This window comes from Sus scrofa, chromosome 7 (genome assembly GCF_054392235.1).
Source record: "Sus scrofa isolate SSC_HxYL_T2T_F1_AM1 chromosome 7, Sscrofa_HxYL_maternal_Yorkshire_Landrace_v2.0, whole genome shotgun sequence".
Lineage (NCBI taxonomy): Eukaryota > Metazoa > Chordata > Mammalia > Artiodactyla > Suidae > Sus > Sus scrofa.
In genome coordinates, this window is record NC_139389.1 from 111,551,900 (window position 1) to 111,563,709 (window position 11,810).

At 44.6% G+C, this 11,810-nt stretch overlaps 1 protein-coding gene across 2 annotated transcripts in view; it reads right to left on the minus strand.

Moving 5' to 3' along the window:
* NOXRED1 (NADP dependent oxidoreductase domain containing 1) overlaps positions 1–10,950 on the minus strand; it is a 23,236-nt gene extending 12,286 nt beyond the window's left edge. Inside the window, exons 1-8 of one of the 2 annotated variants that reach the window (XM_084969880.1) lie at positions 10,812–10,950; positions 10,531–10,706; positions 8,876–9,042; positions 8,171–8,342; positions 5,787–5,998; positions 2,361–2,541; positions 1,381–1,532; positions 581–803 (exon numbers count right to left, since the gene is read on the minus strand). In XM_084969880.1, coding sequence (XP_084826006.1) covers positions 581–803; positions 1,381–1,532; positions 2,361–2,541; positions 5,787–5,998; positions 8,171–8,325 — 923 coding nt within the window. In that variant the 5' untranslated portion in view covers positions 8,326–8,342; positions 8,876–9,042; positions 10,531–10,706; positions 10,812–10,950. Of the gene's footprint in view, positions 1–580; positions 804–1,380; positions 1,533–2,360; positions 2,542–5,786; positions 5,999–8,170; positions 8,343–8,875; positions 9,043–10,530; positions 10,707–10,811 lie in introns of those variants that run through there. The other variant, XM_084969881.1, reaches the window with a different exon arrangement.
* Between the last annotated feature and the right edge of the window lie 860 nt (positions 10,951–11,810).

Consider the following 11,810-nt stretch of genomic DNA (forward strand, 5'->3'; position numbering starts at 1 on the left):
TGGTATGCACTACATAGTAAGTATAGTCTTTATGTTTCTAAAAAGTATATATAGATATACATATATATTATAACATCATAATATAAATATGTTTGTTAATGCATAGGTAGAAGGACAAAAATATAAAAGCCATTAGAGGAGTTCCCATTGTGGCTCAGTAGTTAACGAATCCGACTAGGGACCATGAGGTTGCAGGTTCGACTCCTGGCTTCACTCAGGAGGTTAAGGGTCCAGCGTTGCAGTGAGCTGTGGTGTAGGTCGAAGAGCGGCTCGGATCCCGAGTTGCTGTGGCTCTGGCATAGGCTGGCGGCTACATCTCCGATTGGACCGCTAGCCTGGGAACTTCCATATGCCATGAGTGCAGCCCTAAAAAGACAAAAAAAAAAAAAAAAAAAAAAGCCATTGGAGGCAAAGTCTATGAAATGGGATTTGGGGGACAAAGAAGGGCTCTTAACTTTTTCACTAGTTGGATTTTTTTTACAGGAATGTATTTTTTAAATAAATTTTTAAAGATAACATGAAAGGAAAAAGATAAAGTGCTAAGACAGCAGTTAAAATGGCCAGCTGTCTGATAGCTTACCTTTTCTGAAACAGGTTCTTGATGTAGGCTTTGCTGACAAAATCTTGTGCTTGAAATTTCTGGCAAGATGCTCCGTCTTTCCCATAGGCTTTGAAGTGCACGGAGAGGAACAGCTCATTCAGAAGCTGCAGCACCTGTGAGTGGGGCATGTCCTTTGCTGTGCAGGTGTTTATGGCGGCATAGAACACTCCCTCCAACCACTTAAGATTGAGGATCACTCCCCCTAAACATCGATGAGAAAGGAAATACCAGTCAGCACCACCAAAAAGGTCTGCAGGGAACCTAGGACAAACCCTGAACAGTGAATGGCCACCTTTTTTCCAAGACAGGTGGGTCACATGAACCTTGCGAGGAGCAACCATTCCTCTTTCCCAGGCCAAGAGCCCTGTGTCCTTCATAACACATCATGTGTGGACCCCACCACAGGAGGACCAACAGACTAAGGCAGATGTTGCTAATGACAAACACATCTCTACACGTCTCCAGAATGGTCCTTGTCCATAAAGAAAACTGCAAGATAACAGCCAAGAAAAGCCACTGAGCCCAGACATTGCATCCTCCTGTTTAAGTAGGCTCTCCCTTCTGGTTGTTTCCAATTCATCCTTAAAGGGTCTGATTAATCATATGTCTCAGATTTCCCTAATCAAGGCTGGGGTTTTTTTGCCACCAAAATTGTTCCCATACAAAACCTACATAGCTGAGAATGTATCTAGCTTGTACTCCTCTCCTCTACAGTGGGAGAGCAACAGGCCAAGAGGAAGGTAATTTTTAAGAGTGACAAAAATAAGGTGAGTCATTACCAGCAGGACTGTAGGGGCAGGTAGCCTGAAGAATCACAGGATCTTGGAGAGCAGCTGTGATTTCCTTATTGGCTCCCCAGATGCGGTCAAGATCTTCAACACACTGGTACTGGGGCCGCAAGATACTGGTGTGGTTCAGTAGGAGTTTTAACCTGAAAGTAAAGCCACCAAGACAGGGAATACAGGGCCAGGACCGGAATAACCCACCATGTGATCCCCTGAGTTCACATGCAGCCCCAACAACACAGTCCCCTGCACAGCACTGCTCAGAGGTGTAAACGTGTGGATCAGCACTGAGGGCAGCTCTTCTTAGCGGGAGTGTTCATCCATCCACCTAACACATATTGAATGTTACCAGTAGGCAGGAACTGGGATAGACACTAGAGGTGCAAAAATAACATCTGGCGATTGCTCTCAATCTCTTTTCATCCCATTTTGTTCACTGGTGGTCTCCCTTCTCACTAATGTACAAGGGAACACTCATCAGCTTCAAGTAGTTGGAAGCAATGCTCCATTGCAGTTCTTTTGTCTTTTTGCCATTTCTTGGGCTGCTCCCGCGGCATATGGAGGTTCCCAGGTTAGGGGTCGAATCGGAGCTGTAGCTGCCAGCCTACGCCAGAGCCACAGCAACGCAGGATCTGAGCCGCGTCTGCGACCTACACCACAGCTCATGACAATGCCGGATCCTTAACCCACTGAGCAACGGCAGGGGTCGAACCTGCAACCTCATGGTTCCCAGTCGGATTTGTTTACCACTGCACCATGACGGGAACTCCCCCATTGCAGTTCTAATAATGTCCCACCCACAAGTGCTGTTGGTGGAAAAGTGGGGAAGTCACAATTACCAAGGTTGGCTGGGTCCTTCTGCCTACGAAGCTGCTTCCACCTTATGACTGAGAATGACCAACTCAAGAGGGAAGGGCAGGGGTAGAGATGAGGAGACAGGATTTGCCGGTCCTGTGCTCACGCTCACGTGATACCTGGGTATTGGGATGGCAGCTACAAAGCTGTACACAATGCAAGCTTTTCCAAGGCTGGCTTGAATTTCTGAGCAGATGTTAGGCAGCTGAGATGGCAGGCAGCAGAGGAATACCACGTGGGCCCACTGTACCAGGGAAGAGTTGCAGTAAAAGCACTGGATCCCCAGCTTCTTGAACTCATCTGGGCGGGAATAAAGGGAGTCAGAAGAATCACAGTAGAAAGGACTTTGACCTCAGCATCAAGTGTGGGGAAGAGGATGGCAATTATTTTATCTCAAGTCTTGTCACCACACAAATCAGAAGAGATTCCCTGATGCCTTCTAAAAGCCCTGACCCTATAATTATGGCCACTGTAGCAGTGCTCAAGATTGTAAGATCCTCATCTCATGTTTAGGCTAAATGCTGGAATTTTTCAATTTTTTTTTTCTTTTTTAGGAAGGAAAAAGTCTGAATGAAGCCTTCTGCTCCAATTTATTGAATTTATCATGTACCAGGTAATGTACAAAGTACTTTGCATACATTATCTAAGGGAATCCTCAGCAGGATCTTAGGGGCCAGAGGCTAGTACTATTCCTATATTATAGATGCAAAAACTGAGGCTTCAAGAATTACGTGATTGGGTTGAAGTTAAACGTATGATAGTATCTTTTAAGTGTTACTGGAAAGCAGAATATTAGACATTGGAGAGGTCCAGTCTTCACCACCACGAGTTAAGTGATAAATCTGATGCTGAGATTCTCACTCATGTACGTCCAGGGAGGAAGATGCATAGGACAAAGGCGAAGTTTAGAAAACATGCACATCTGCTCTTCTTTCATGTTTGGTTCTCAAAAGTTCATAGAAGCTGATGCTGAGCATTTTGAATTCTTGCTTCCTTATACAGCATGCAGTAATATTTTATAACTGATTTTATTATTAATAAACATATTGCTTCCCAAAGAATATATGCATTTTATTGAAATATCATCTATCTGATCCTATTGATGAGATTTAAGAAATTTGCCTTGAGTGGTAAGATGTGATTTTAGTTTCCTTAATACAGAAAGAATATTTCAAAATCATTAAGAAAAATAACACAGGTACCCCAGCTGAAAAATTGGACAAAAAAATTTTAAATGATGAAATAGCAATAAGCCTATTTTAGTGATCAAGGAAAGACAATAAGACAAGAAAAAAGTTAAAGGCATATTAAAATGGTGATAAAAAAAGAAAACCCCTAGCATTGGCAAGCATGTGGTAAAATGGGTATTCTTACATCGTGCTAATGAAAGTTTCTACCTGAACGGCATCCTCTGGAGGTCAATTTGAAAAAATATATTAGAACTTTCTTTAAAAATTAAATTTACTTACCATATGACCCAGCCACCCCACTCCCAAGTGTTTATTTACCCAAGAAAAATTAAAAGCATTTCTCCAACACCAATATTTGTACACAAATGTTCATAACAGGTTTTGTAATAGCCTCAAACTGGAAACAACCTGAGTGTCTATTAATTGAGGAAGAGATGAACTATGGAATATCTATGTGATGAAACAGTAGTTGGAAATAAAAAGGATATCTATCAATACATGAAACATGGGTATGTCTCAAAATAATTATGCAGAGTGAAAGAATTCAGACCCCCAAAAAGCACAAACTGTATGATTGCATTTATACAAATTTCTATGAAGTGCAAACTAATTGGAAGTGACAGAAATCAGATCAGTGGTTTTCTGGGGGTTTGGGGGGCCTGCGGGAGGTAGAGAAGTTCATTACCTTGATTATGTTGATGGTTTCCCAGTAGTATACATGTTGTCCAAACATCAAATTGTACACTTTTTTTTTCTTTTTTGGCCACTCCACCGCATATGGAGTTCCCAGGCTAGGAATCAGATCTGAGCCAGTTGCCACCTAGGCCACAGCTACAGTAACACCTTATCCTTAGCCCATTGTGCCAGGCCAGGGATTGAACCTGTGTCCTAGCACTCCCAAGATACTGCTGATCCCATTGCACTGCACCAGAAACTCCTCAAACTGTAGACTTCTAAAATTTGCAGTTTATTATGTATAAAGTATATCTTAGTAACGCTGTACTTGTTCTTTGACCTAGTAATTTTGTTTTTAAATTATGCACAAGTCCTACTAAATATGGCATAGTTACATAAATTATCATACAGTCACATTTAAGAATATTATACAATCTTAAAGAATGTTAAATAATATGAAAATATGCTCATGATACATGAAGTGAAAAAAGCAGGATACAAAAAAGCTTTGTATAGTATCAATTACTGATATAATCTGATATTAATCAGAGGGGAAAAATGGAGAGAAAACGATAACCCTGGTAAAGGGATTATAGGTTATTTATTTATTTATATTTTTTGGCATTTTAGGCCTGCACCCGCAGCATATGGAAGTTCCCAGACTAAAGGTCAAATCACAGTACAGCTGCCAGCCTACACCACAGCCCCAGCAATGCAGGAACCTACACCACAGCTCACAGCAACACCAGATCCTTAACTCACTGAGCAAGGCCAAGGATCGAACCCGAATCCTCATGGATACTAGTCACTTCCTCTGCGCCATAATGGGAACTCCAGTTTGACTCTTTTTGACAAAGGCATACACCCATGTTAACTCATACCTCTCTCAAGATATAGCATATTTCCATCACCCAAGAAAGTTCCCTCGGCCCTCTTCTTCTTTTTTTTCCCATTGAAATATAGTTGATTTACAATGTTGTGTTAGTTTTAGGTGTCCATCAAAGTGATCCAACTATACACACACACACACATACACACATATATATTCATTTTCAGATTCTTTTCCATTATAGGTTATCATAAGATATTGAGTATAGTTCCCTATGCTATACAGTAGGTCCTTATTGGTTCACCTATGTATATACAGCAGTGTGTATGTGCTAATCCCAAACTCCTATTTATCTCCCCTCTGCACCCCACTAGCCCCTTTGGTAACCCCTTGGGCCTCTTCTCAGTCTCCCCAGAAACAACCACTGTTCTGATATCTATCACCATAGGTTGGCAAATGGAATTATTACAGGACATTAAAATTTTTTTTTGATAAATACTATTTTTCAAAAAATAAGGCCAAATGTTTGGAACTGGGAAACACCCACCATACTCCAACCGGCCCAGTTAGAAGATTTGAATTCTGTTTGGAAAGCTTCTCTGTATCAAAGACCCAGAAAGATATCTCACCACCAAAGGCACAGGGAGTAAAGATGGATATAAACATTTATTGGAGAAGTTGCTTTACAGGACAAGTTAAAAGACCATCTTTCTGGCGTTTCTCAGGGCTCGCAAGCTGAGAGCTCAGCCTGCTATAGTCAAGGATTCCTCTTCCGAGGGACCCTTTCAAAACAGCCTCCTCACCACCCACAGGGCACCACCCAAGCCCCGTTCCTACCCAGTGCTCCTCACCCAGGGCCTCTGGCCTCCGAGTGGAGATCCGCAGGCACTCAGGAGGGATGGGGACAAGCCGAAGCAGTGTGTGAGCCAGCTGCTTCCCCAGGTGGCCGCCTCCAACGATGCCCACCTTTAACTCCTCGTCATCAGGAGTGTCCTCAAGCATCCCAGGCATAGAACATCTGGACGTTTGCTGCTCCTGTAATGATTCTCTGGAGAACAACTCTCTGGAGAGTGAACACAGACACACACAACTACATGCACACCTTCAGCCCTTCTTCACTGTCAACCTCTGACGTTTTCTGCTTTGACGCCTCCACTGCAGCCTGCTGTGAACCTGAGGTACCTCAGAGAGAAGCATTCCCGTTATATACCACTGACCCAGCTTCCTTAGGGAATGAAATGTTCCTCCCGAGAGATTGTTCCAGAAAGCACTTATTTAAAACTTTTTTTTTTTTTTTTTGTCTTTTTAAGGTCGCATCCGCAGCACGTGGAGGTTCCCAGGCTAGAGGTCCAATCGGAGCTGTAGCCACTGGCCTATGCCACAGCCACAGCAATGCCAGATTCGAGCCGCATCTGTGACCTACACCACAGCTCACGGCAATGCCAGATCCTTAACCCACTGAGCAAGGCCAGGGATCGAACCCACAACCTCATGATTTCTAGTCGGATTCGTTTCCGCTGCACCACAATGGGAACTCCTAAAACATTCTTAAATGAACCTTTTTTTGGGGGGGGTTACATGTACTGTGCACTTCCCTGCCTCTCAAACACAAGATCGAATATTGAAGTGTTTCTTTGACTCGGGACCATCACTGTAAACGGCCACAGTCACATGCTGACCTGGAACATGGTGGGCCAATTCCTTCCCGGTTTCCCCTGCAGACAGCTGTCAACTTCCATCTCCATCAGGACACATGCACCCCTCTCCCACCGCACACCTCCTCTTTCTAGCTTGTTTTTTCAGTTCTGTACAAACCCAAGAAGCCAGGTAACTTTGCCTTTTTTTTTTTTTTTCCACATGTAATGATTTATAAAAGTCAATGGTTTGTAGGGGAAAACAGACCTGAGAAACTGAGAACCAAGGATTTGAGGCCACTCTTTCTGGAGGTTCACTTACTGTTGGTTCTGGATGTGTTTCTATAGCCCAAGATGAACAAAGTCTGACCTCTGAGTACGGAAAGTATTGTTTTATGTTGTTATACAGAATCTTGTATTTGTTCTGTATTTTTTTGCAAATTGGAGTCTTAAATCTCTGAAGTTTCCATACAAGTATCACAAACCACATCCTATTTAAACCTTTTCTCTTGGTTAAAAGGAGAGCTGAAAATGCTCTGTGCCTGATCCATCTAATTACAAAATGACTCCTGAGGCGTTCCCTTCGTGGCTCAGCGGGTTACAAACCTACCTAGTATCCATGAGGATGCAGGTTCAATCCCTGGCCTTGCTCAGTGGGTTAAGGATCTTGCATTGCTGTGAGCTGCGGTGTAGGTCGCAGACATGGCTCAGATCCCGTGTTGCTGTGGTGTAGGCCAGCAGCTGCAAGCTGCAGTTCCAATTCAACCCCTAGCCTGGGAATTTCCATATGCCAAGGGGTAGGGAGGAAGGAAAGAAGGGAGGGAGGGAGGGAAGAGGAATGCATGTTAAAAAAAGCTCCCCATCTTAGTTTCTTATCAGTCATCTTAGAAGCAGCCAATAGGTTCGTGCATCCTATCAACCAGCCAGTCAGCAAACTCCTGATGTAGTCTGCCTCCTCAGGTCTGTGCTGTATCCACAGCACGTTCACTTTAGATCAGATGGTCCCACCATCTAGGAGTTAATCTAATTTCATAGAAAAGTAAACTGAGAGGTAGACTGAGGGCTGGGGGAACAAATGCTCCCAGAGTGACCTAGAGATACCGAATCCTGGAGCCTAGTCCGAGGGCCTCACAAACCCCCTTGTTAAGTGCCAGAAGCCAGGACGGGACTGAGAACTTTGCAAATCAGTGTTCCTATGTTCAGGCAAGTCCTCTGGCCAGAGGGGCCTCCAAAGTCTCAGGAGACTTTCTTGTGAGGAAACATTCCACTGTGAGCTCAGCCCCCAAAGAAAAAACTGACCCCGTTTTCAGCCAACAGCCATGGAATGGTTTGTCATTAGTAGTCGTGGGAGACAAGCTGGTCATCCCAATGAGAGTGAATGAGAGAATGGATGGATGGATGAATGAATGAATGAATGATTTAATCAATCTGCTCACTGAAAGGAAATCATTTTCAGACCAGGAATACTTGCGTGTGGGGTGGAAAGGGTAGGAAGACACTCCCCACGCCAAAGTTACTCTCCAACCTAAGAAGCTGAAGTCATCTGGATTATCTGCAGTGAAACTCTTCTCTGTCCGCCTGACCTCGGAGACCAAGCTTACCTCAAATTACGGAGTAGCTTGCAGAAGAAGGTTGCGTGGGCACAGGCTTTGATCATCAGCCCACGAGAACGGCCCAGCAGATAGAGCCAACTGTGGTCCTCCTCTTGAATCCCACACTTGAACCACAGGGTCTCAAGGTCCTCCAGCATGTCCATTTCCAAGCCAGCATCTCCTGCGGTGACAGATACCAATCAGTTTGGCTCCCTGTCCCAGAAGAAGAAGGCGTCTATGCAGGAGGGTGTGTGTGCCCAAGGCCTGGGCTCTCTGAGGGTGGCGTCAGCACCTCTCCTCCCAGTTCTGAGCTGGCAGCTCTCACCCCCTTCTCTGAGTGCGAGTCCTGGGGGATTCCTAAAGCACTGACTGCCCGTGAGTCAGGAATACTGGATTCATGAAAACCTGGACAAAATCCACATAGGTTCCAGGCACTTTTTTCAGCAGATGCTTTTACATTAGCATTGGGTTTCACAGATACTCTTGGGCCAGGACCTTCTCCCCTTCTCTGCTAGGTTTTAGAAATAGGACTGAACGCCTAGGCTGCATTTCAAAGAACTCCTCCCCTTTCACTAAACTCTGTGTTCCTCCACAGGGTAGGAAAAAAAAAAATCCAAACTAAATATTACCGTCCCCTGTCTAGGGCAGGGTCATCTAGATTTTAGAAAATGAAGCCAGAGATGTAGTATAAGCCCATCCACATATATCTCTCACCAGCCAAACTGAGGCGAAGATGGCTCTGCTTCTCCGTACTTCCGGTCTTGGAGGGGGAGAACTACATTTCCAGGGAGAACTGCCTATGAAACTTGTCATTATGACTCCTTAGCTACCGGGTCACTCCAGTCTTAAAGGGGCCAGCCCCACCGAGAGGTTTTCCAGACCTGCAACAGGAGGGCAGAATTCCTTCACTGCTTTCAGAGCACGATACCAGGGCAGTATGAGAGCCTTCATTTCCCAACAGAAGGTTCTGGACTTCTGGTTGTGTTTTGTTTTTTGCAGACCGGAATACTCAAAGAGTTATTTTTCAAACCCCTTCTTTTTGTGTCCAAGAAATCAATGGATACATAATAATAAATAAAATAAACAACAAATAAAATAAATTCTGGGAGTTCCCATCATGGCTCAGTGGTTAACAAACCCGACTAGTATCCCTGAGAACACAGGTTCGATCCTAGGTCTTGCTCAGTGGGTTAAAGATCTGGCATTGCCGTTAGCTGTGGTGTACATTGCAGGGGCAGCTCGGATCTGGCGTTGCTGTGGCCTTGGTATAGGCCAGCAGCTGTAGCTCTGATTAGACCCCTAGCCTGGGAACCTCCATATGCCTCGAGTGTGGCCCTAAAAAGACAAAAAAATAAGTAAATAAATAAATAAAATTCTGGAGATAATTACATAAATGGTGACTATAGTTAATATTGTATTGTCGGAATTCCCTGGAGTCTCAGTGGGTTAGGGATCCAGCCTTGTCATTGCTGTGGCTCTGGTCGCTGCTGTGGTGTGGGTTTGATCCCTGGCCCAGGAACTTCTGCATGCCATGGGTGCAGCTAAAATAATAATAATCATACTGTATTGTCCATTGAAATTTGCCAAGACTTGATCTTAATATTCTCACCACGCACACAAAAAAAGGGTAACTGTGAGGTGACAGATGTTAATTAACTTCACTATGGTAATAACTTCATAATGTGTATCAAATCATCATATTGCATAACTTAAATACATATAATTTTCATTTGTCAATTATTCATCAATAAAGCAGGAAAAAAATTAATATTCAAAAATTTAATCTATTTTATAGCAATGGCAAATTTGAGATTAGAATTTGAAACTACTTATCTCTAAACTTTTTAAATTAAAAAAATTTCTTTTATTGAGGTGAAATTCACAAAACAGACATTTAAAAGTGAACAATTGAGGGCAGTTCCCATTGTGGTTCAGCGGTAACAAACCCTACTAGTATCCATGAGGACATGGGTTCGATCCCTGCACTCCCTCAGTGAGTTAAGGATCCTATGTTGCTGTCAGCTGTGGTGTAGGTTGCAGGTGTGGCTCCGATTTGGCATGGCTGTGGCTGTGGCTGGCCACTACAGCTCTGATTTGACCCCTAGCCTGGGAACTTCTATATGCTGTGGGCGCAGCCCTAAAAAGACCAAAAAAAAAAAAAGTGAACAATTTAGTCCATTCAGTGTTGTACACCTACTGCCTCTAACTTCTAAGACATTTTCATGCTCCTGCAAAGGAAATCCTATACCCATTAAGCAGGTACTACCCATCTCCTCCCCACCTCTCAGTTACTGGCGACCATCAATCTCTTTCTTATCTCTGTGGATTTACAAACGTTTTCTGGCTATTTCACAAGAGCGGAAACTTACAAAACAACTTTCAGTGTCTTGCTTCTCTGATCTCTTTTCTAGGAAGGCTATTAGGTCACTCTCTCAATCATGTTAAAAGCAAAGTCTTCAGCGCTTGACGTCAAGAGCAGAGAAGATCTCAAGTCTAAGAAAGCCTTCCTTAGACCATAACAACGCGGAGGCCATCCAGATGTTTCCTGATCCGAAGGAAAGAGAGGCTCAAAACCTCCTCAAAACCTCCCAGCTCAGCAAACGCGGCACAGGTCAACTTGGGCAAATGTGGATTAGATGGAGGCCCATACCTAACTGACGCATTCTCAAAAACGGGGATTCGCTGCTTCTGGCATTGTAACATGTCGGGTTAGCCAGGCTGAACTACGTTGTCCAGCATTCTCATCCCTGTATGTTTCCAGTTAGGGCAAGAGAGGTTTCCGCCAGAATCTGGAGATGGAAGCGTAGCAGCGGCCAGTTTGCGTCGGTGCTTGCGAGGCTGAGAGGCGCGTCGGCTGTCTACGGGCGGCCCTGTTGCTGTGGGGCAGAGTTGGGCCCATGACTGCTACACCTTCCCCCAGATCGCTCTGCAGCTTCTCACACTCATGGGCCAGGTGTGTGCTCAGCTGCGTGACACGGGCCACCAGTAAGCTTCTCCTGCACGGGACTCACTTCATCAGACTGGAGGTAGAGAGAACTGGCAGGGGTTCTCCAGCTCATCCTTGCTCCCCTTCCCTCGCTTTTTACCATCATCCCTTCCCCACTGCCTGCCCTACGGATTTTCAGCTCTACCACCAGACATGAAGACAACCTCTCAGAGACTGTTTAACCAGCTGCCACACTTGAGAAGGTCAAAGCCCTGTAATGAATTCCACATATAGATGAGATAGGTACATGGATAGACAGGCAGACAGACAGATTGATGGACTATATACTCCCAGTGATTCTGCTTCTCTAAATGAGCCCTCATACACTTAACACTAGTTAAGTTAGTCCTTTTCTCTGTCTTTTTGCCTTTTCTAGGGCTGCACCCAGGGCATATGGAGGTTCCCAGACTAGGGGTTGAATCGGAGCTGTAGCTGCCAGCCTACACCTAAGCCATGGCAATGCAGGATCCGAGCCGCATCTGCAACCTACACCTCTGCTCGCGGCAATGCCGGACCCTTAACCCACTGAGTGAGGCCAGCGATTGAACCTGCAACCTCATGGTTCCCAGTCGGATTCGTTAACCACTGAGCCATGCGATGGGAACTCCAGTACTCTTTAAAGATCAGCCAATAACTGCAGCAGCATTTAGCAAATTAAACTCC